This window comes from Cheilinus undulatus, linkage group 10 (assembly GCF_018320785.1).
Source record: "Cheilinus undulatus linkage group 10, ASM1832078v1, whole genome shotgun sequence".
NCBI classification, from domain to species: Eukaryota; Metazoa; Chordata; class Actinopteri; order Labriformes; family Labridae; genus Cheilinus; species Cheilinus undulatus.
Window position 1 is genome coordinate 47,707,733 of NC_054874.1, and position 22,360 is coordinate 47,730,092.

At 40.6% G+C, this 22,360-nt stretch overlaps 1 protein-coding gene across 1 annotated transcript in view; it reads left to right on the forward strand.

The window, feature by feature from the left end:
- Positions 1–22,360, forward strand: part of b4galt1l (DP-Gal:betaGlcNAc beta 1,4- galactosyltransferase, polypeptide 1, like) — a 35,285-nt gene that overhangs the window by 5,654 nt on the left and 7,271 nt on the right. Inside the window, exon 2 of the mRNA XM_041797905.1 lies at positions 6,589–6,824. Coding sequence (XP_041653839.1) covers positions 6,589–6,824 — 236 coding nt within the window. The remainder of the gene's footprint in view (positions 1–6,588; positions 6,825–22,360) is intronic.

A 22,360-nucleotide genomic window follows, 5' to 3' on the forward strand; every position in this document is an offset into this window, starting at 1 on the left:
CATCGAACCTTTTAAATCAATAACGAATTGAACCGAAATCAAATCGCATGGATATTGAATCAAATCGAATTGCAACCTAAAGAATCAAAATTGAATGGAATCGTGAGGTTCTTAACAATACCCAGCCCTACACCAAACCCTGCAGGACACCACTGGACCTGTGTAGTCAGTCTTTTGAGATAAGATCTGATCAAGGAGATAGCAGTCTAACATCTGGTCCAGGATGGAGTGGTCTAAGATCTGGTCCAGGATGGAGCAGTACCAGTGATGATCTTCCAGGTGAAGTAGGAAATTGCGGTTGCTGATGGCGAGGAGGTCTAGGAGGATGTTGAGCTGGCTGGAGTCTGAGGTCCTTGGTGAATTTGAGGAGAGCTGTAGCGGGGACAGAAGCTGGACTGGAATGATTCTCACAGGTTGTGATGTCTGATAATAATCAGGGATTCTTATCTTAATCAGAGATAGACCTCTCTGTTGAATCAGAAGTTCTGAGTATCTGAACATTGAATTTGGACCTCGATGTTTTAAACAGTATATTACTGATAAATGTGAAGAGCTTTTGCAGTCAGTGTTGTTTTTTGTTATTATTGGTCAGTGTCGTCCCAGTCTTTGAAACTGCTCCTTTAACTCAGATACTGGAATATTCTGTCAGTCTCAGTAAGGCTAACCTGTCAGACCAGCTGCTGAACACCTGTGTTCTTAGGTAGCACAGGTAAAATAATGTGTTTTCTTCTCCTGGGCGTGGAGTGTGATGGAAATGAAATGAAGTTATCCTCGTTGGTGTAGTAATCAGCAGGAGCTGTTATTTCTGAGGGGTTGTTTGATTTGTTAACCAAACGATCAGTGAAATCTGCCGCTCTGATATCCACCCTGGCTGTAGACATACAAAGACAACAGCCATGCAAACATCTCAGCCCTTCAGTGTTAAAGAAGTTCCTCTTTGTCTCAGGCAGCAGCTGGTGGTGTTATGAGTCCATTGGGAGGTGGACGCTGTGAAACCAGATGTTTGTGAGAAACGGTGTTATGAGCTCTTCCTCAGCAGCTCTTCATGATTCAGATTATTATAAGACCTGTTTATGGAGTTATTATTGCTGCCTGCTGTTCTAAACTGTCTCCTTGTGCTAAAATTACTTAAAATGTCTTCTGAATGGGCGTGTGCACGTGCAGTGAGCAGGAGTGGGTGAGAGCTTGGCGTTCTCGTGTTCATGTTTTGACGTGTTTTGAATGCCTTCAATGGAATTTTGTATTGTATGTGAGAAGTTCAGTGCTCCTGGTTTCACTCAGCAGTGATGGATTTTCTCTATTCTGTGGCATTGTGGCTGCTTACCTGTGATGTCAGCATGCCAGTGGGCCAGGTGAGAACGGTGAGGACTCCATAAAACAGGGATGCGCTCCTGGAGCTAAACGTCCCCACTTTAGCTGACCAACCTCATGTTTAAGCTACCAGGTTTATTCTCAGAGACTTTAATGGAGTGAGTGGTGCTGGAGCGGACAAGAACAGGAAGCGGGGCAAACGCTGTTATCATGGGGAACGCCCAGTCTCTGAGAAACAAAGTGGACCAACTCCAAGGACACGTTAGTTTCCTGAAAGATTTTCTGAACTGCTGCTTCATGGCAGGGACTAGGATCTGACTATCGAAGGTTTTGGAGCTCCTTTCCCTACAGACACAGCAAGTCCCTACCAACACTACTAGTCACTACAGACAAGTCCCTATAGACCCAACAGGTCCCCACAGACACAAGTCCCTGTAAACACAACAAGTCCCTACAGACGGAACAGGTTCTCAGTACTGTACTACCAGGACTAATGTATTTTTATGATCAGCTATCGATTGATTTTCTCTTAGATCATATAAAGATTTACAAAAGTGAGATCATGAAGACCTTGTGTCTCATCAGGTCTGTTTGTGAGCTGGCTTTGTGTAACTCTGATTAACCAGGCTGTTTATTATCAGTCTGATGGAGTCCATGTTTACACAGCTGTACCCCCCCCCCCCCCCCCCATTCAGAAAAGGACCTCTCTTACAGTCAGCTCTTCATAGCAACAGAAGACACAAATACATTAGATATTCCACATTCTCTGCACATATCCTCTGTCACTGGGGTTACTGGGGTTACTGGTACAACACGGTATAGCTGTCCATCAGTTCCATGTTCTCCTGTCTAGTTCCAGTAGCCAGCTTGTGGCAAGGTCACCCTGGTTCCCCATCAACGATGTCTGAGCCAGTAAAGCTTTCATTTTCGTCACTATCAAATTCAAGGTATCTTTAGGAGTCAGAAGCAATAAACTTAGTTGTCTGTTGCTCTGAGTTTAGAATTGTTCCTCTGATCTCAGAATTCTGAGTTTGATCTGAGAGCTCTGACTTTGTTCTGAGAATTCTAGCTTTGTTATGAGAATTCTAACTCTGATCTGAGAATTCTACTTTGATCTTAGAATTCTGAGTTTGATCTTAAAAATCTATCTTTGATCTGAGAATTCTAGCTTTGGTCTGAGAATTCTAGCTTTGGTCTGAGAATTCTAGCTTTGATCTGAGAATTCTAACTTTGTTCTGAGAATTCTAACTTTGTTCTGAGAATTCTAACTTTGATCTGAAAATTCTACTTTGATCTTAGAATTCTAAATTTGATCTGAGAATTCTGACTTTGATCTGAGAATTCATTTAAACTAGAGATAGACCGATATGTTTTTTTCAGGGCCAATACTAACGTTATAATAACGTTATAACGTTATTGGGCTCACAGTAATGTTACTAGTCATCGTGAGTGGTGGGGACTGGGGTGTTTATTACAATTTCAGGAGTGTCTGCTGCCTTAACTTACCCTCGAAACACATAACTGCTCTCCGGAGCGTCTCCACTCGGCAAAACTTTTTCTCCGCTGTGGGGCGTGCGCACAGCTTTCACTGCTGATTGGCTGTTACCCGTGCTGTGGCTCTGCGCGTAACCAATCAGAGAGTGCTGTTGGGGGGACAATGCTGCAGCACAGACTGTGCTGGAGAGAGAGTAGTGACTCTAGACAGAGAGGCGCAGCTGCATCAGAGCCAAAATAACCCAGTTTTAAATTGATCTCTTATCAGCCGTCGGATTAAAAAAAAAGGCCGATGCTGATATGCGTCAAATGTGCTGAATATCGGCACCGATAATCGGCCCGGCCGATGATCGGTCTATCCCTAATTTAAACTCTGCCTCTCTGTCATTGATGCTTTTTTCTTTGTAGGAAAGGTCTTAAAGGTGATAAATATAAAGTCTGAGTGATTTGCGGCCCCGTCCACACGGAGATGAATTCAGAAGTATACACAAAAGTTTTTTGTTGTATCGGCATTTCATCCACATGGAAACCGGGTCCCAACGTGAACAAATCTGTATACGCTTACTGTTTCGTCTCTGTGTGGACAGCCTACTGCACCTTTCTCGAGACGATCATGTCATACATAGCATAGCCCACTTAAGCCGCATGTGCGGGTCAAACCAAAATAACAATGGCTGATTACAAGGTTGTGTTTGTGCTTTATACACATGCCCCGTACTCTTCTTCTCTCTTTTTGGTGCATTTCTGCAGCAGCATTACAGCACCACTTACAGGCTTGGCATATACACTACAGCGTTTTCAGTGGTTCAGTGCTTACTCTGACATTTCCAGAAACAATCCTGTGTTTACAGAAAACGCTTTCAAAACAAAATGGAAATAAGTTAAAACGTTTCCGTCTCCATGTGGACAAGGCCTAGGTTAATAAATGGACAACCTTATTGATATGTGGGATAACTCAAAGATAGATGTGGCCCTCATGCTCTGTAAACAACACTTCATCAGCCCACTGACTTTTGGACTCCACTGTTAGACCGTCTACATGCTGAGAGCTCAGTGAGCTGGGAGGAGTGCTGTCACAATGCCAGCGCATAAAACTCTGATATGAGTCAAGGAAAAGTTCCAGTTTGATATCTCCGCTACAAAAATAGACACCATACACCTGATTTTAGGCACGTAGTTTTAAATGAAGACTTTATTTATGAAGTGCTTAACAACCCTCAAAGAGCCCTACAGATGTGCTGAAATACAAGTTAAAACATATATGAATATAAATGAAAACACAAAGACTAAAAGAGACTCCACCTTCAGTAAAATAAAACATAACTGAAGACAATAAAAGAACACTGCCACAAAAGTTTCATTAACACTGTCAAAATTGTGCAAAAACAGCAACTTTTTATATATCCAAAGCTGAAAGCCTCACATCTTTAATTCTCTATCCAGCGACTTCACTGCAGAAATATGTTGGCAACACTGGGACAAAAGGGGTTTTCTTGCTTCAACCTCTTGTCCAAATATTGGCAACATTTTTCTGCATTTGAGCCAGTGTGCAGTCCATCCTTTCCTTTATTTATTCCATCTTTGTCTTTAAAGATGATTTAATATTTTAAAACTAATAAAACATTCCACCCTTGCCTTCAAAGGTGATGTCATCCTTAAAGGTCATGAATCATTCCATCCTTCCCTTTAAAGATGCTGTCATCCTTTGTGATAAAACAGTCCATCCTTTCCTTTAAAGATGCTGTCATCCTTTATGATAAAACATTCCATCCTTTCCTTTAAAGATGCTGTCATCCTTTATGATAAAACATTCCATCCTTGTCTTGAAAGATGATGCCATCCTTTAAAGCTCATGAACCATTTCATCCTTGTCTTGAGAGATGATGCCATCCTTTAAAGCTCATGAATCATTCCATCCTTGTCTTGAAAGTTGATGCCATCCTTTAAAGCTCATGAATCATTCCATCCTTGTCTTGAAAGATGATGCCATGCTTTAAAGCTTATGACACATTCCTGCCTTGCCTCTAACCTCCTACATCCCAGCGTCCTCGTATGAGGACGTTACATTACTGCTTTCCTTGCACCTTTACTCTGAATCCTGCTGAGCTTAGACCTGTTGGCCTTATCCGTGGAATCTTTGTCTGCCATGTTTAAATAGACTGTGTACTTGTTTAGATTATTTCCTTATTCACCCCCGTTAAAGACCTGAACTGTTGCGACTCAGATCGAACAAGGCTGTAGACGTGGACAGTAGGGTTGTTTTAGAATACATGGTATCAGAAGGATCAGAAACCGTAACAGTGGAGGAGCCAGCGGTCCTGAACGGACCACATCTGTGGAGGACATGATCTCAGAGAGCAGCAGAGCCACTTCCTGTCTGTGTGCTGACCGTATTTGTCTGCTTAGACACCAAGTTTCCTGTTATTTGTGTTTAATTTCACAGTGAACTGAATGAAACGGACCGTTTGAAGAGTGATTCATGATTGTTGGATGAATATAAATCAGTGCCACAGCTGTTTTATTTCCATGTTAAACCAAGGCTGGACCATCTTAGGCCACGTTTACCTGAAACAAAGGGGGAAGGTCCTAATTGACCTACGGCTAAGCCACGCCCCCTCCACTCACTCAGACAGACAATGAACATTCACTGACAGACGCTATGGCAGTTGTCACAGTAGGAGACATTTCACTGGAGGTCACTGATGATTTTTGGAGACAGAAATATCACGTATCATCTAGAAGCCACCAAAAGGTTCTAAACTATGCATTGGAGGGATGTATTAATCATTTTATTGTTGAGAAGGTCGATAAAAAGCTTCAGTTACAAGCCAAAATTTACAGGTCCCAGTGCAAATGTGATAAACCGCATCTCGCTGCCATCACAATCTCAGACCACAAGATAGAGGATCAGCATCAAAGAGCCACTGAAGTTAAGGTTTTTGGCTCAGAATATGACAAAAATATAACGGCTTTCTTACCATCTTTACCAAGAGTGTCTCTCTGCTAGTTTGGTGCTACAGTATTTACACTGAATCATTCAGCATAACGTTTGCCAACCTTTGTTATCTCGGCTATTACAGATAAGTTAACGAAGCTAAGCTCCAGAAGTTAACGTTAGTTTAACTAGAGCCCTTTGGACAACAGCTAACAATGATGTTGATCACCAAAGTAAAAAAACTAGAACAAAAAATGCCAACAAACAACACAGCTAGGAGCTAACTTTAGGCTAGCTTTAGCTAACATTAGAGATATTAAAGATAACTTTATATTTCTTTCCAGCAAAGTGACAATATGCTGCCTCAAATACGGTGTTGGCTTACCTTAGAACAGATGTTTTTAATTTTATCCATGTTGAGTTGATGTTTTGGTCTACTGCAAAACTTTTATCTAAAGAAGACACTTTTCTTGGTTTAGATGTGGCTTAGGAAAGGGTAAAAAATACACTCCGTCGCCCAGCCTCTCAGGATACCTTGTGTTGGAGTCGCATGTACCCCATGAACACCATTTGACCATTTTTAAACTTAAAATCTCCAAAAAACCTCATAAAACCGGGTGAAAACTGACTTTCTCCCATTCATTTCAATGGACATCCAGGCAGCCGATGTCCGAGTGTATTGGAGTGGTATGCGCACTGTGATTGGCTCATCGCGTTTGAGGGCGGGACTTAGCCATAGGTCAATTCAAGGCCAGCTCAAACTTATTAGTCCAGACTTGTGTGATTCCTTTATCTGTGTTGCCTCCAGTGTGTTGGATTTTAATGTGTCTGTGTTTGTGTCTCCTCAGTGGGCCCCCTGCGGGTGGAGTTTAACACCCCGGTGAGTCTGGAGCAGGTGAAGAAGGAGAACCCAGAGGTGCAGCCGGGCGGACGCTACAAACCCAAAGACTGCGTGGCGCAGCAGAAGGTCGCCATCATCATCCCGTTCAGGAAACGAGACGAACACCTGAAGTACTGGCTGTTCTACCTTCACCCAATCCTGCAGAGACAGCAGCTGGACTACGGAGTCTACGTCATCAACCAGGTACGCTTGGATGTCATTGCTACTCAGAAACCAGGTGTTAGGACTTGATTTAACAGATCTGACTGCGTAGAAAATACTGGACCAAGTCTGAGTGATGTCAGCTGTTTGGTTATTGAAGCACTGCAGTGGCCACCATTTTGAAAAGGCCATCTCAGACTGACTTTGGATGAACTTATAAATCCATAGAGGTAGGGGTGCACCGATTGATTGGCCAAAATCGGTATCTGCGCCAATTTCCTTAATTTTAGGAGATCGGCGATCGGCCGATCCTTGTAAATAAGATCAGTGGATAAGATCGGTTTCATGTGCCTCTACCTACTAAAATGTGAAAAATGAAAGACTAAAGGAACTGATATAATTTAGTTGTTTGAACAGCAATGCTTTAAACTTTTCATTTATATTTGAGAGAACTATCTTATGTGCAGTTAAAACAACAAGTTTGTATTGTTTCACGGGTATTGTTCAATGTTATTCAATAAAATAAGAATGGAACATTGAAGGTGTATGCTGTCAGTTACAAAATATTGGTATCGGCCAAAATCGACAGGTCAGGCTTTTTAAAGATTGGTGATCGGCCAGAAAATTGCTATCGGTGCACCCCTACATAGAGGTAGAGCTGGCTATAACCCCCTGGGTTTGAGTTATAGTGACTATGCTCTGATTATTCAGAACCTGTATCCTTCAAACCACAGCAGTTATTAAAGAAAGTCTGCATGAGAACACAGAAACACCAACAATCTTTACCCCATGTTCCTGTTCCTTAGACGGCAACTTTTTCAGGGTATCTGCGGGGTCTTAAAAAGTCTAAAATCAAATAATTTGAATTTTCTCTTAAAATCTCATTAATGTCTTAAATACGATTTTTAAAGGTCTTAAAAATGTATTATTAATGTATTTTTATAATGGAATCGTGGAATTGGCCTGTAAAACGGAATTTACAATTTAACGCAGAAATTTAATGAATTTGACTGAAATGCTGTGTTTTTTAAGAAAGAGGAACGTATATCAGGAATATGTCCCCGGGGAAACACTAAAGCAGGGCACAACTTGTCCCTCACTCACCCCGCCCCCTCTTAAACAATAACAGCATGTCAAAGCAGCTGCACGAAACACCGGCAAACATCACCTAGCCCCATATGGGCCAGTACCATAGGGCTTAATGTTGCACCTTCAAGAAAACTCATCCGTGCTTTGAGTTATTTTACCTCATCACACCACCTGAGCGGTGTGCCCCACCTCGCGCAAAGTACACCGCTCACCCGTCGGAGGCTCAAAATCAAGTCGGACGGACTCGAGATTTTATGAAGTCCCGCAGTCTGAATGATGTTAAATTGGAGTAACAGTTATCTTAATAATTCATCCTGTAGATACTGTAGTTCCCTTTGGTTGCTTAATGAGCCAACACGTGTCTGCATTAATGTAGCGCTCTGATATGAGGCAGACAGACAGACAGTGAGGGAGATAAGGAGAGAACCGTTACAGTCAGGAGTAGAATAATGCAGCATCAAACTGCATGCACTGTTACAGCCTGTGAGAGTAAATACAAGTTTAGGTAACAGGTTCACTGTTAACCATTTAACTTTAATGTGACCTTCTTATTAAATTACTGTCACTGTGTTTGAGAGAACAGAAGGATTTCTTAATTTACATTATAAACATCAGTTAGAATGTGATTATACATGTGAATGTGTCTTGAAATGTTGGATATACGTGACTGTTACACTGGTTATAATTATTTTATATCAGGGCTATCCAAACAAAGGCTCCTCGGCCAACTGTGGCCCTTATTCAGTAAATTTAAGGTTATTTCTATTTAATTAGTTAACATTTTATTCATTTACATAAACAAGACACTCTTTTTTCTGGTAAAATTAGTGGAAAGGTTAAAAAATGGAATTCCAAAAAACAATAAAATGGAAAAAACGGAATTGGCAAAAAAAACAACAACAACAACAAAAAAAAAACAGATCTCATAGGGCCCTATAGGGACATATACTTTGCAGGTAATTCTGGGCCTCAGATTTCCCTTCATGTCTTTTTTACTTTTTTTTTGCCAGTATGGAAGTGAAATGGGTCTTAAATTGTATTTATTATGGTCTTAAAAAAGTCTTAAATTTGACTTGTTGAAACCTGCAGAGACCCTGTTTTTCAACAAGGGTTTCCCTCGCTTCTTGCTAGTTCCACCCACTTCTCCGACAGTTTCCAGCTTAAGGCCAATTCTTTGGCAAATATGGAGGAATAAAGCCCCCAAAACCCCTGAGCTCCACCAACATCCCCAGCTTCACCAACATCCCATCCTCTGCCTTTGTAGGAGTAGTGTATGGTTGGACATATTCCCATGGCATACCTGGACATGCCTTGTGACACCTGGCTGCCTATCAAGTGACTGCACAGCCAGTTGTTTGTTGTTAAGGGGGTGGTGCATTGGAAGAGAGAGAATTACAAGAAGAAAAATTGAAATACAATACAATACAATAACTTTATTTATCCCCGCAGGGAAATTCAATTGTCTGGAGTCGCTCTCATCTGTTTACGGTGGAATTATAAAGTCTAATAGCTGATGGAATGAAAGATTTTCTAAATCTTTCTGTCCTGCGGCACAGGGATAGGAGCCGTCCACCACTGTTGTTTCTTTGGTTTAGGGAGATATGAAGTGGATGATCCATGTTTCTCAGAATGGCCTCCCCCTTCTTCATTGTGCATCTCTCCACCTCATCCGCCATTGAGTTCTGCTTGATTCCGACCACAGAGCCAGCTTTTTTCACCAGTTTGTTCGGACGCCTTGCATCCTTGTGTTTTACACTGCCTCCCCAGCAGACTGCAGCATAAAACAGAACACCTGCCACCACAGACTGATAAAACATCTGCAGCATCTTACTGCAGATGTCTATTGATCGGAGTCTTCTGAGGCAAAAGAGGTGGCTCTGCCCCTTTTTGTAGATGAAGTCTATGTTTTTAGACCAGTCCAACTTATTATCCAGGTGTACACCTAAATATTTATATGATGTCACCACCTTGATGTCCGCGCCACAAGTGTTCACTGGCTGAAGAGGGAGTTTGGATCTGCGGAAATCTATGATCATTTCCTTTGTCTTTGAGGTGTTGAGTAGGAGGCAGTTTTTGTGACTCCAGTCACTGAAGGCACTTATCAGATCCCTGTATTCGGCTTCATGTCCATTTCTGATACATTCCACGATAGCAGTGTCATCCGAGTATTTCTGGATGTGGCAGGACTCAGTGCTGTATTTGAAGTCTGATGTATACAGTGTGAACAGGAATGGAGCCAGGACTGTCCCTTGTGGAGCCCCTGTACTGCTCATCAATGTCCCAGAAACACAGTTCTCCAGCCTGACAAACTGTGGCCTTCTTGTCAGGTAATCTGTGGTCCAAGAAACACAGGAAGGATCCACCGACAAGCTCCATCTCAGTGAGCTTGTATGGTAGGTTGGATGGAGTTGAATGTGTTTGAAAAATAAAAGACCATGACTCTCACATAAACTCCAGGTTCCTCCAGATGAGACAGGGCACGGTAAAGCATGAAGAGGATGGCATCATCCACTCCAATGTGTTCTTTGTATGCAAACTGCAGGGAATCAAGTTTGTCTTTGACCTCAAGCCTGAGTAGACGTAGAATCAGCTGCTCCAGAGTTTCATGATTTTTGAGGTAAGGGCAATTGGTCTGTAATCGTTAGTTCAGCCGGAAATTTTATCTTTTGGTACCGGTACAATACAGGATGTTTTCCACAGAGCAGGCACCCGCCCCAGCTGTAGACTCAGGTTGAAGATCCTGTGGAGAGGTTGACACAGTTGTGCAGCACAGTCTTTAAGCAGCCTTGGAAACACACCATCTGGGCCAGCTGCCTTCCCAGAGCAAAGTCTCCCAAGCTCCAACCTCACCCCTGTCTATGTGACAGAGAAGGGTACAGCTGCTTGAAGGGAAGTGGCTGCAGCAGTGGAGACATGTGTAGGAGACGGAGAAGGAGGAGCAGCAGTGGAAGTAGGAGTGTCCACAGTGTCAACCCTGTTGAAGAACAGGTTGAGTTCATCAGCTCTCTCCACATCACATAATCCACATCCACATTCCACATCACTCATTCACATAATTGGCACGGCAGGTTTTCGTCGGTTAGACACTCTAAACGTCAGTTTCGATTAGGGCTGGGCAATTAATCGCAAATTAGATTAAATCACAATATGGCATGCTGCAATACACGAATCGCAGACAGTGCAATATTTCTTTAACCTGAAAAGTGTCAAAATACCAGTTTGATACAATCTTTTTTTTCTTTTTTTATCCTTTATACCAGTGTTACTCAACCCTGCTCAACCAAAGAACCAAATAGTTAAAAAATACCTTTGCAAGAGCCACAATCTAAGAGGTGAAAAGTGGCAAAAATGGCTTTAAGTAGCAATAAAAATAAGTTAAAAGTAGCAAAAATGGTCAAAAAGCAACCAATATGGGTAAAAATGGGTGAAAATGGGGAGGAAACTGTGGAAAAAGGGTCAGAAAGTAGCAAAAATGGGGGAGAAGTGACAAAAAATAAGTTACAGTTGGCATAAAATGGTCTGAAAGTGGCAAAACCATGAAAAAAATGAATGAAAAGTGACTAAAATGGAGAAAAAGCAGTTAAGATTGGCAAAAACTAGGAACAAATGGTATTGAATGTCAATAAGTAGCTTAAATGGGTGAATGTGCAGAGAAAAAGGGGTGAAAAAGGGCAAAAATGGGATAAAAGTGGCAAATAATGGGTGAAAAGTTGCAATAAAAGTGGCAAAATGGGCAAAAAAGTAGGGAATAAGTGGTATTAAATGGCACAAGATAGCCCTAATAGGCAAAAATGGGATAAAAGTGGCAAAAAGGTGGCAAAAATGGGCAAAAAAGTAGGAAAAAAGTGGTTTTCAAAGGCAAAAGGTTGCTTAAATGGACAAAAAGTGGGAAAAATGGTGAAAAAGTGCAAAAAAGCTTCCCTTATTGAAGGTTTTCTGGGGGAATATATTTAAAATGAAGACAAAAAGAGCCACGCTTTGAGTACCACTACTTTATACGTTGTTCAAACCTTCAATTATCTTCATTTTATTTTTTACAAAAATCTTACTTTTCTTGCTCATGCATTTATTTTTCTTTATCAAAATGAGAACATGAGGAATGATCATCCCCCTCAATAAAGCAATTGATATCAGCCAAAATGGCAGTAAGATATTTTTATTCTAAATTTAGCCCTAGGTGAACTTATCTAATATTGTACTCATTATAATATAGAATGATTTCTTGCTCATGTTTGTTGAACAACAGAAAAAAATGAGGGAACCTAAATCATTGCATTTCGAATCACAATCGCAATATTGCAGGTAAAAATTGCAATTTGATTATTTTTGCTTATCGTTCAGCCCCGATTATTTTTCGATTAATTGCCCAGCTCTTCACGAGATGTCCTGAAAGTGTCCCCTTGTTATTTTTTCAAACTCACAGGTCTGACGCTGCAGCTGTTTCCATGGTGACCCATTACTCACCATGACAAAGGAAGTGGTTCAAAGGGCTTTGAAGGGTTTAAAGGGTTTGTACCGCTGTGAAAATTGGTTGGCATTAGCCCAGTCAAACATTTAAAAGTGTGCGTGAAGGTGTAGGGCCCGGTCAGCGCTGCTTGCAGCCCTAGTCACTGATGTTATATTCATGTATTCATGATAACGGAGATAATATCCCCCCAGGGTTATCATACCATTCATATTTACTTCTCATTAAACTGTTAGCGATACAATAATATCGCTAACAGTTTAATGAGAAGTAAATATGAATGGTATGATGAATAATGCCCAGACAGTGTGCTACAGCAGTTTGTTTACTGAGGTCAATGGAGAATGAACATCCACAGGTTGACTGGAACGTGTCATGGAGGGGGAGACCTGGCTGAGTCTGGTTGTATCATTCTACAGCGGTCATGGTCAGAGAAAGACTAACAGGAGGAGTAAACATAGAGCTCAGCTCAGCCAAGCATTCACGGCTACGCCTCTGTGCTCCCAGCACTGATTCATGGTGTTTGAACTTAGGTGTGGATGCTGACTCTAGTTGTAGTTAAAGTGTTTGTCATGTATTAGCAGTTAAAATAAAGGAGCCATGCCCTCCTCAGAGCTGATGGAAAAGGTCTTTTGTTTGCATGAGACTAGACATTTAAATACGATCTACAGGCTGGAGTATCAGGTAGACCAGGAGCTGCTCCTAATGATAGAAATAACTGTCTTCATTATTTTCACTGATGTTGAGTTTTTTTTTTCTAACATGATTACTCCCTGACATCTGCCGACATGTGCCAATCAAACCTAGACATAATAGTATGCTTTAAACAAGCAATAAATGAAGATAAACCAGTAAAAAGTGAAAGTAAAAAACAATAGTAATAATGATAATAATATAATTGTCTTCTCAAGCTAACTAGTGCTTTTGGTTGTGCTCAGGAGCTGGGCCATAGACTTTTTCAAAAATAAAATGCTGCAGATGTTCGAATGATAGTCTGTCTTAAATTTATTAACTGGTGCTAGTAAAGCATGCCTAAGCTAAAACTATGATTGCCTTGATTTTCTGCCATATAGAGACCCATAAATCAATCATCAGAAGAATGTCCTTTAACATATTTGTAGGAAAATCCTCCTTTTGATGGTAAGTGTGAATTATTGTTTATTGATTGTAGAGAGAGAGCGAGAATGGGGAAAGAGCGACCTGCGGAGCTGTCAGTCTTCAGTTTGATTTTTGCTTTACAAAGATGTAAAGTCAATCACATCAGAAAGTTTAGAGATCAGACCGAGGAGGGCTCAGAATGCCACGTCATCTGCTCTAGTCACGCCCAGAAAAGGGGTATAGCTCTGGGAAAAGCAAATCCCCGGCTGCTCTGGCCTGCTGTGCCACGCCAAATCAAGTAGAGCCGAGCCGTTCACTGTAATTGGAAAACCCCATCTATCTCGACCGTTTCAACACAGATATACCAACAATCTGTCCTCAGGAAGACTGAACTCTGTTGGCAACTTCTGGAGCCGTGGGTGACGAACTCACAGCCTCAGTCCCTCACATTTTCCAAAGGTTTTCAACTACAGAGAACATTCCATTCTCTGCCTTTGATGATGCCATCCTTTAAAGACTAAAGTAGGCTTTGGGAAGATGTTGTCATCAAAGTTTGTAAAACATTCCATTCTTGACTTTGAATATGATGTCATCAAAGCCTGTAAAAATTGCATCCTTGCCTTTAAATAAAATATAATCAGAGCCTATAAAACATCCCAACCTTGCCTTTAAATATGATTTGATGGTGTACAGCTTATAAAACATTCCATCCTTGCCTTTCAGTAAGCCATCAAAGCCTATGAAACATGCCACCTTTTCATTCGTATATATAGTAGTTTGCAGCTTATAAAACTTATAGGATGTCATCAAAGTCAATAAAACATTCCATCCTTTCCTTTGAAAATTATGTCATCAGAACCTATTAAACATTCTATCCTTGCCTTGAATATGATGTTATCAAAGCTGATAAATCATTCCATCCTTGCCTTTGAATATGATGTCATCAAAGCCTATAAAAAATTCCATCCTATCCATGTTCCATGGATTAATAAAATAATAACCAGATTGACACCACACACTGAGGATTAGGTGGATTATTAGATGGGAAAAGCCTCCAGTCAGGTCCAGGATCAGCAGACTAGATCTAACAGTGATTAGCTCCGGTCTTCTTGTCTTTGTGGAGTTTCTGGTAGTAAAAACTCAGGAAGTTGGATGATCACTTCCTGCACATGTTTCACATTAAGAACCCTCCAGCATGGAAAAAAGGGCTGTCCATTGAGCTGCTGGAAGACTTTTGATTTGAAACATCTGTCCTTAAATTAGCAGTTACTGTTGGAAAATGTCAAAGACTCTAGGTCTAAGAGATTTAAAGAGCAGGACAGGGTTTTACTGCAGAGTCTGTGTTCCACATCTGAGTTTCAGCTGCCAGTCTGCAGCATGTTTGTTTAAATGAAGCTGGCTTTGAGCTTGAATAGAGGTGCAATGCCACTGACATTTCAAATGTTAAAAATGATTTCACAGAACAGGCATGGCAGGAGTCAGGACTGAAATCTCACAGTTTTGCTTTTTTTTAACATTTATTTTTGGGGGCTGGGGGGAGGGGTGATGCACAGGAGAGGACAGTTTGGATTAGAACCTGGCCTCTGTACACGGGGCCTGCACACTTCACCACTAGGCTCCCAGGACTCCTGCAGTATAAAGGCCCAGTCCCATCTCTAACTCTGACCCCTTGATGTCCAGTGGTGGGGTGGTGACATCTTCCCTGTGAAATGGGATGGCTTATGGAGTCACTATTGTTGCAAAACCTACCTTAGTGCTCTAAACCACCTCCTTGTTCTTAGATTTTCTCTGTTTGTGCCCTTAGGGCGCATTCACACCAGAGCTGTTTGGTCCACTTTAAACGAACTCTGGTCCGTTTTCCCAGATAGTCCGGTTTGTTTGGAGTGCTGTGAAAGCTCACACGAACTCTGGTGCAGACAAAACAAGTGGACTCTGGTCCACTTGAAAACAGGGGGTCTCGGTCCGCTTCCAAATGAACTCTGGTGTGGTTCGTTTGAGGTGTGAAAGCAAAGCGGACCAACTTGTGAACCAAAGACAGAAAGTCGCATAAAGCGTAATGATAAAAGGATTTATGTAATTTAATAAACTCAAATACATGTCGGTACCTCGCTTGGCGTCTGTGTAGCCATGGCAACACGTCGTAGTCCGTGCTTTTTTTTTCGTCTCGTGTAAAGAACAACATGTTGGACAGCTCACCGTCTCGCTGACTGCTCCTTAAGCCCCAATGCAAGAGCAGAAACCCCAAGACAGCGTAAATTCTTTTTTTTTTTCATTGTTTTATGTGGAAAAAAGACCGGTGGAAGGAGCTGGAGTTCCCCGTTTCTTATTCTTCTACACCTGCTTTTCTTCTTGGTCGCCGTTTGTTTGTGACAACAGCGCCCCTATCGGGCCAATGTTGTAGGTGTTCAGACGGTTTGGTCCGTTTGACAAAGAGCAGTATGAATGCAAACGAAGCCAAAGAAAAGTGCGACAGTGTTGCAATTTCCATCCCAAAACGGACCAAGTCCCCCGGACTATCAGGTGTGAAAACGACCTGAATGTCCACTTGAGCTCTGATTCTTCCTCTGTTCATGTATAAAACTTTCTCTGAGCTTTAAACTCGCCTCTGCTCTTGGGTTTTTGGATGAACCAGCCAATGAGAAACGGATAGAGAATGTACCAATCATGTTAGTTCTGCACCCACTGATGCATCTCTGATGATCTCTGAAGAGCTCTGAGAAGCTCCTGTGGTCATTGAGGAGCTCTGACTCGTCACCCTTATTCTGCTTCTGTTGTTTGTGACTCACTTTTCTACTTCTCTTCTCTTTCTTCATACCTCATCCTCTTCCTCCTTCTCTCTCCTTGTTCCCAGAGTTTCCTCCTCACTTTCCCTCTCTCACACCACCTTCCCCTCCCTCCTCCTCCTTCTGCATGTTAGGCTTTTCTGACCAATGGCTGTGGTTGCTGGAGACATTGTCACCGCCCCCTTCTTGGTGTCAGCCAATAGCAGCGTCTGCTCTGGTAAATCAGGCTTCTTCTTCTTCTTCTTTGTTTCCAGCTGACTGTTCTCATCAGAAACTTTTAACTCTAATGCTTAACTCCTGTTCTTCTTTCTGAATCTGTGCTAACTCTGCTGCTCTGTTTCACCAGTCAGACAATAAAGATCTAAAACTTCATCATCTCTGCTTTTTGTTATCAGCATGGTGATGAAATGATACTTACTCTGCTGAAATGTGACTCACTGTGTACACGCTGATGGCTGTTTACTCTCCACTGTTTAAACAGACTGACACCATAGTTCACTCAACTGACAACTATATATAACTAACTATAATTAACTATATACAACTATAGTTAACTGTATCACTATAATTGAATAATTATAATAATTAACAATAGTTAACTACAACTAACAATAGTTAACTACAACTAACAATACATAAAACTACAGTTAACTATATACAACCATAATTAAATAAATCTAACTACAATTAACAAAAGTAAACTATAATTAACTATAGAAAAATAAACTGTATACACTTTGATTAATATGTTACTATAATTAACAGTAGTTAACTGTAATTAACCATATAAAACTCTAGTTAAACTATATACAACTGTAATTAAATAAATATAACTATAACTAACAATTGTTAACTATAATTACTTTATAAAACTGTAGTTAACAATGTAACTATAATTAAATACAGGTAACTATAGTTAACAATAGTTAACTATAATCAACTATAATTAACTATATAAAACTATACATAACTATATACAAATATAATTAAATACATATAACTGTAACTAACAGTAGCTCATTTGGAAAAGGTTGGAATGCCCTCTCCAGGTTGGGAATGAGATCCTGCCCCAAGTGGAGGAGTTCAAGTATCTTGGGGTCTTGTTCACGATTGAGGGAAGAATGGAGTGGGAGATGGACAAGCAGATCGGTGCGGCGTCAGCAGTGATGCGGTCTCTGCATCGGTCTGTCATGATGAAGAAAGAGTTGAGTCGAAAGGTCAAGCTCTCGATTTACCGGTCGATCTACGTTCCCACCCTCAGCTATGGTCACAAGCTGTGGATACAGGTGGCTGAAATGAGTTTCCTCCGCAGGGTGTCTGGGCTCTCCCGTAGAGATAGGGTGAGAAGCTCGGCCATCCGGGAGAGACTCGGAGTAGAGCCGCTGCTCCTCCGCGTTGAGAGGAACCAGATGAGGTGGCTCGGGCATCTGGTCCTGATGCCTCCTGGATGCCTCCCTGGTGAGGTGTTCCGGGCAAGTCCCACTGGGAGGAGGCCCCGGGCAAGACCCAGGACACGCTGGAGAGACTGTGTCGCTCAGCTGGCCTGGGAAAGCCTCGGGATCCCCCGGGAAGAGCTGTATGAAGTGGCCGGAGAGAGGGAAGTCTGGGCTTCCCTGCTTAGGCTGCTGCTCCTGCGACCCGATCTCAGATAAGCGGAAGAAGATGGATGGATGGATGGATATAATTAATAGTAGTTAACTATAATTAACTATGTAAAACTATGGTTAACTATATAACTCTAATTAGATAAATATAACTATTATTTACAATAGTTAACTATAATTGACTATATAAAACTATAATTAACTATATACATCTGTAATTAAATAAATATAACTTTAATTAACATTAGTTAACAATAATTAACTGTAATTGACTATATACAACTATCTTTAAATTATATACAACTTTAGTTAACTCTATAAAACAATAGTTAACTATATACAACTAAAGTTTACGATTTAAAACAATAGTTAGCCAGTTACAACTATAGTCAACTTTAACTATAGTCAACTATATATAAAAACAGGAAACTGCTTACTAGGGCTGGGACAATTCACTTTTCTCCCGATTCGATTTTTTACGATTTTTCAGGTGCCGATTCGATTTAAATTGCGATTCTACTATATTGCCGATTTTGCAATCTTTAGTTAGCTTTTTAAACACCAGTGAAAAAGATGAATGATAATGATGCCTAAAGACTATATCAGGAAAAATACACATCACATGTGAGTTAGTTTTTAGGATTTACTCAGCAATATATTTTAACCACCTGTTTATACTCTCTCTTCAAAAGCCTGGACTGCATTTAAAAGCAGCGATAATCAGTATAGAAAACATCTGAAACCCTTCTGATAAAATGAGATAGAATATAGACTTTGTGAAGTAAACTGCTGCATTTATCTGCACACAAATAGGAGCCTTTAAGATAACATACTCCATTATAAAGTGCACTTAAACCCTTTTCAAAGCCTGGACTGTAAGTAAAAAAGGCAAACAAATGTACAATATAAAAAGATACATAAAACATTTTTCTCTGGCTTATTTAGCTGTTCCTGTTCAGTCACTGCTTTAAGAAAACAAATGTCAAGTCAAACTGAGCCCCTGAAAACCCAAAATTTTTGCCTTGAACTTTGTATGAAATTGAATTTGAAAAGTGTTTTGTTCAAAACCCTTGACATCAAAAGTAGTAAACTAAATGCATAATACAATGAACAAAAATATATACTTTTTCAAAGTACTCTGCTGCTACATTTAACTATGCTCTTCATCAAGCTAGTGCTTGGGAATGTCAAGATTCTTGTGCAAAAACAAGAGCTGGTCAACATGCTCTGTGGTGAAGCTGCTCCTCTGAGCGGTGACAATGTCCCTGGCTGTAGAGAAGACACGTTCAGCAGAGACGCTTGTCCCTGGTACATATAGGTACCGCTTGGCTAGTTTGGCGAGGAGAGGGTACTCACTAGGGGTGGGAATCACAGGGTACCTCACGATACGATACGATATGCGATACATGGTCCAAAATACCGATATAATCATGATACAGTGATACTGCAATAATCGATATATTGCAAGACAATTGTATAACGATAATCACGTAATAGGTCTAACTAGAGAATACAAAATAGTTATAAAATGGTTAAGTGCAGGATTTCTAGGCTTATTCACAACAATTCAGTGTCAATTTCACAGAATTTGACACAGACTGAGCTAAATACTGAATATGAAGTGCATAAAGTCCATACATGTGCGTAGTATGTATGTATATATATATATACACATATATATATTTATACATATATATATAAAACTTATTATATAATTTTAAGTTAATATGGAGTTTATCAATGTAGAATTAAGCTATTTAAAAAATATGTAGTTCTGCATCATCTCGCATTTTATCTATCTTTGTTCAATCTGAAGATGAGGATTCTCCCCATTTGTTGCACTGAATTAAAATGCTACCTTTGTTTGTTTGTTTGTTTTTTAAGAAAATGGGAATAAATTGTTATAGGGTGAATGAACTCCAATCTTTTATATTTCAAATTATATAAGTTTTTTAATGTCACATAACGTGTTTGTGGAGGGAGACTATGGGAGACGAGCTGATCGTCACGTCCAGCTTTAAGGACTGATGGACTGTGTTTTGCGGAGGGCATGACGTGACAGGCCAGTGTTTCTTTCTTGTGTTACCGAAGCCGTCATTCTTAACGACACTACACGGGACAGGCCCTTACAAATAAAACGACTGTGATTATGGTTGCATGAGTAGAGACCAGCGGTAGCTTCAACGGGCTTGTTTGTTGACGTTAGCCATGAGCTGTAGCGCTAACGCGATGATGCCTAACTCGTAGATTCGTCGTGTTGTCTGAGTCTTTTACTCCTGCGTAGCATATCTTGCAAACAACAGTCTAACTCCTGTCTAAGTTTGTGCTGTCTTTAATGTTTTGGAAGCCAAAAGAAATCCACACATTCACTATGAATGCAGCAGAAGTCGCTCTGCTGGGTAGGTACAAGCAACCGGCTCACGCAGACCGGAAGTCTCGCGTGATCTTGTTGTTTCAAGAGAGAAGAGACAAGAATCAGCTGCCAGCTGGCGATACCTGCCGCCAACTAGCTGTCAGGGGGTGAAATTACACCACAAACTACCGCACCAACGAAGTGAATAATTAGCTAATAAAATATCGATACTGCATTTTAAAATATCGATACAGTATCACGCCAAGAAGTATCGCGATATTTCAGTGTATCGATTTTTTTGTCCCACCCCTACTGCTTACTCAGTAAAGATCAAGATGTGTGTCTGATGTATTTACAACTATAATTAAATGTATACAAGTATTATTAATTATCGTTAACTATAATTAATTATGTACAAATATGATAAAATATAAATAACTATAGTCAACCATAATTAACTATTTATAACTATAGTTAATTATAGTCTTATATACAGCTTACTTAAGTTAACTATATATTACTGTGATTAACTATATAAAACTATAGTTAAGTATATACAACAATAGTTGACTATAACTAAAGTCAACTATAACTACAGGAAACTGCTGACTCGGTGAGGATCCAGGGCTTAAAGTGCATCTGAGGTACAGATTAAGGTTAATACCTGTGTTCAGTCAAATATGTGTAAAATGTTGGCAGGAGAGGGTGGAGCCTAAAGGAGTGTTCCTGCAGCTGTTCTGGGCTCTCAGACCTTTTCATGTTTGTTTTGTTGGCTCTGAATCTTTTATACACCTCCTGTGTGCTCATATCTGAGCGTGTCGAGGCAGCACTCTGTCAGTCCTGCAGGTAGTAAACAACACCTGAGAGCGCCGTGCTGGTGTCTGTTACCTAGAAACCACTACCTGCAGCCAAATGCCTGTCATAGAAACCTGAGGAGATCATCAGACACCTGAGAAGATCATCAGACAGGTAGACTGTCACAGACCAGTAAGAATGAATAAAACAAATATTTAAAGGCTTTAGTGTTTTAATTTTGATGATAACAGGTCATGAAGTCAGAATATTAGAATTTTACAGACCAGTCAAAACACAAATATATAACATAGAAACATCCACCTTCTGATTATTATGTTTATTTCTGCTCTCAGCACTTGGTCAGGGCTCCTGCTGCATCAGTGCAGCATGGAGGCAGTCAGTTGGGGGCTACTGGCCAGGTACTGAGGTCATAACTGACACGATGAGGGAGAAAAGCTGGTAAAAATGCAGCGCTAGCCTCTTAGCTCGTGGCTAATACATCATCTCTCTATCATTATTAGAGCACAGCCTTCCCCTCATGTCGACTGAACTTTGTTGGCAACTGTTGAAAAAGTGGGTGGAACTAGCTAGAAACCCACACTCCTTAACAGCTCCACCCACTTTCATACTATGGCGTTCTGTTCGGCAAAAATATAGGGGAACAGCCCCTAAAACATCCCCAGCCTCAGCAACATTCCATCCTCTGCCTTTAATGATGTCTTATTTATGACTGAAATAGGCATTTGAAAGATTATGTCATCAAAGCATATCAAACATTCCATACTTTGCTTCAAAGAAAATGCAACCATTTAAAGTTTATAAAACATTCCATCCTTGCCTTAAAAGGTGCTTCCTTTGAAGCTTCTGAAAGATTCCATCCTTGCCTTAAAAGGTGATGTCATCAAAGTGTATTAAACATTCCATCTTTCCCTTTAAAGATTTGTCCTTTGAAGCTTCTGAAAGATTCCATCCTTGGCTTAAAAGGTGATGTCATCAAAGCGTATTAAACATTCCATCTTTGCCTTTAAAGGTGTTTCCTTTGAAGCATCTGAAAGATTCCATTGTTGCCTGTAAAAATGATGGCATCCAGTACAGCTTATGAAATTTTCCTTCCTTGCCTTGGAGATAATGTAATCTTTTAGAGCTTGGAGAACATTCCATACCTGCCCTTAAAGCTGATGCCATCAAAGCTTATGGTATATCAGTGCTGCCTTTAAAAGCATGTTTAAAACCTGTTAAAGAGCCACTGCTAGCCTCTTAGCTGGTGGCTAATCTCTCTGTGATTATGAGAACCCGTATAAACCAACAGTCTTTCCTTTAGGTTGTCTGACATTTGTTGGTAACCTTTGGAGAGTGGGTGGAACGCTTCTACGGCCTACTGTTGGACTAAA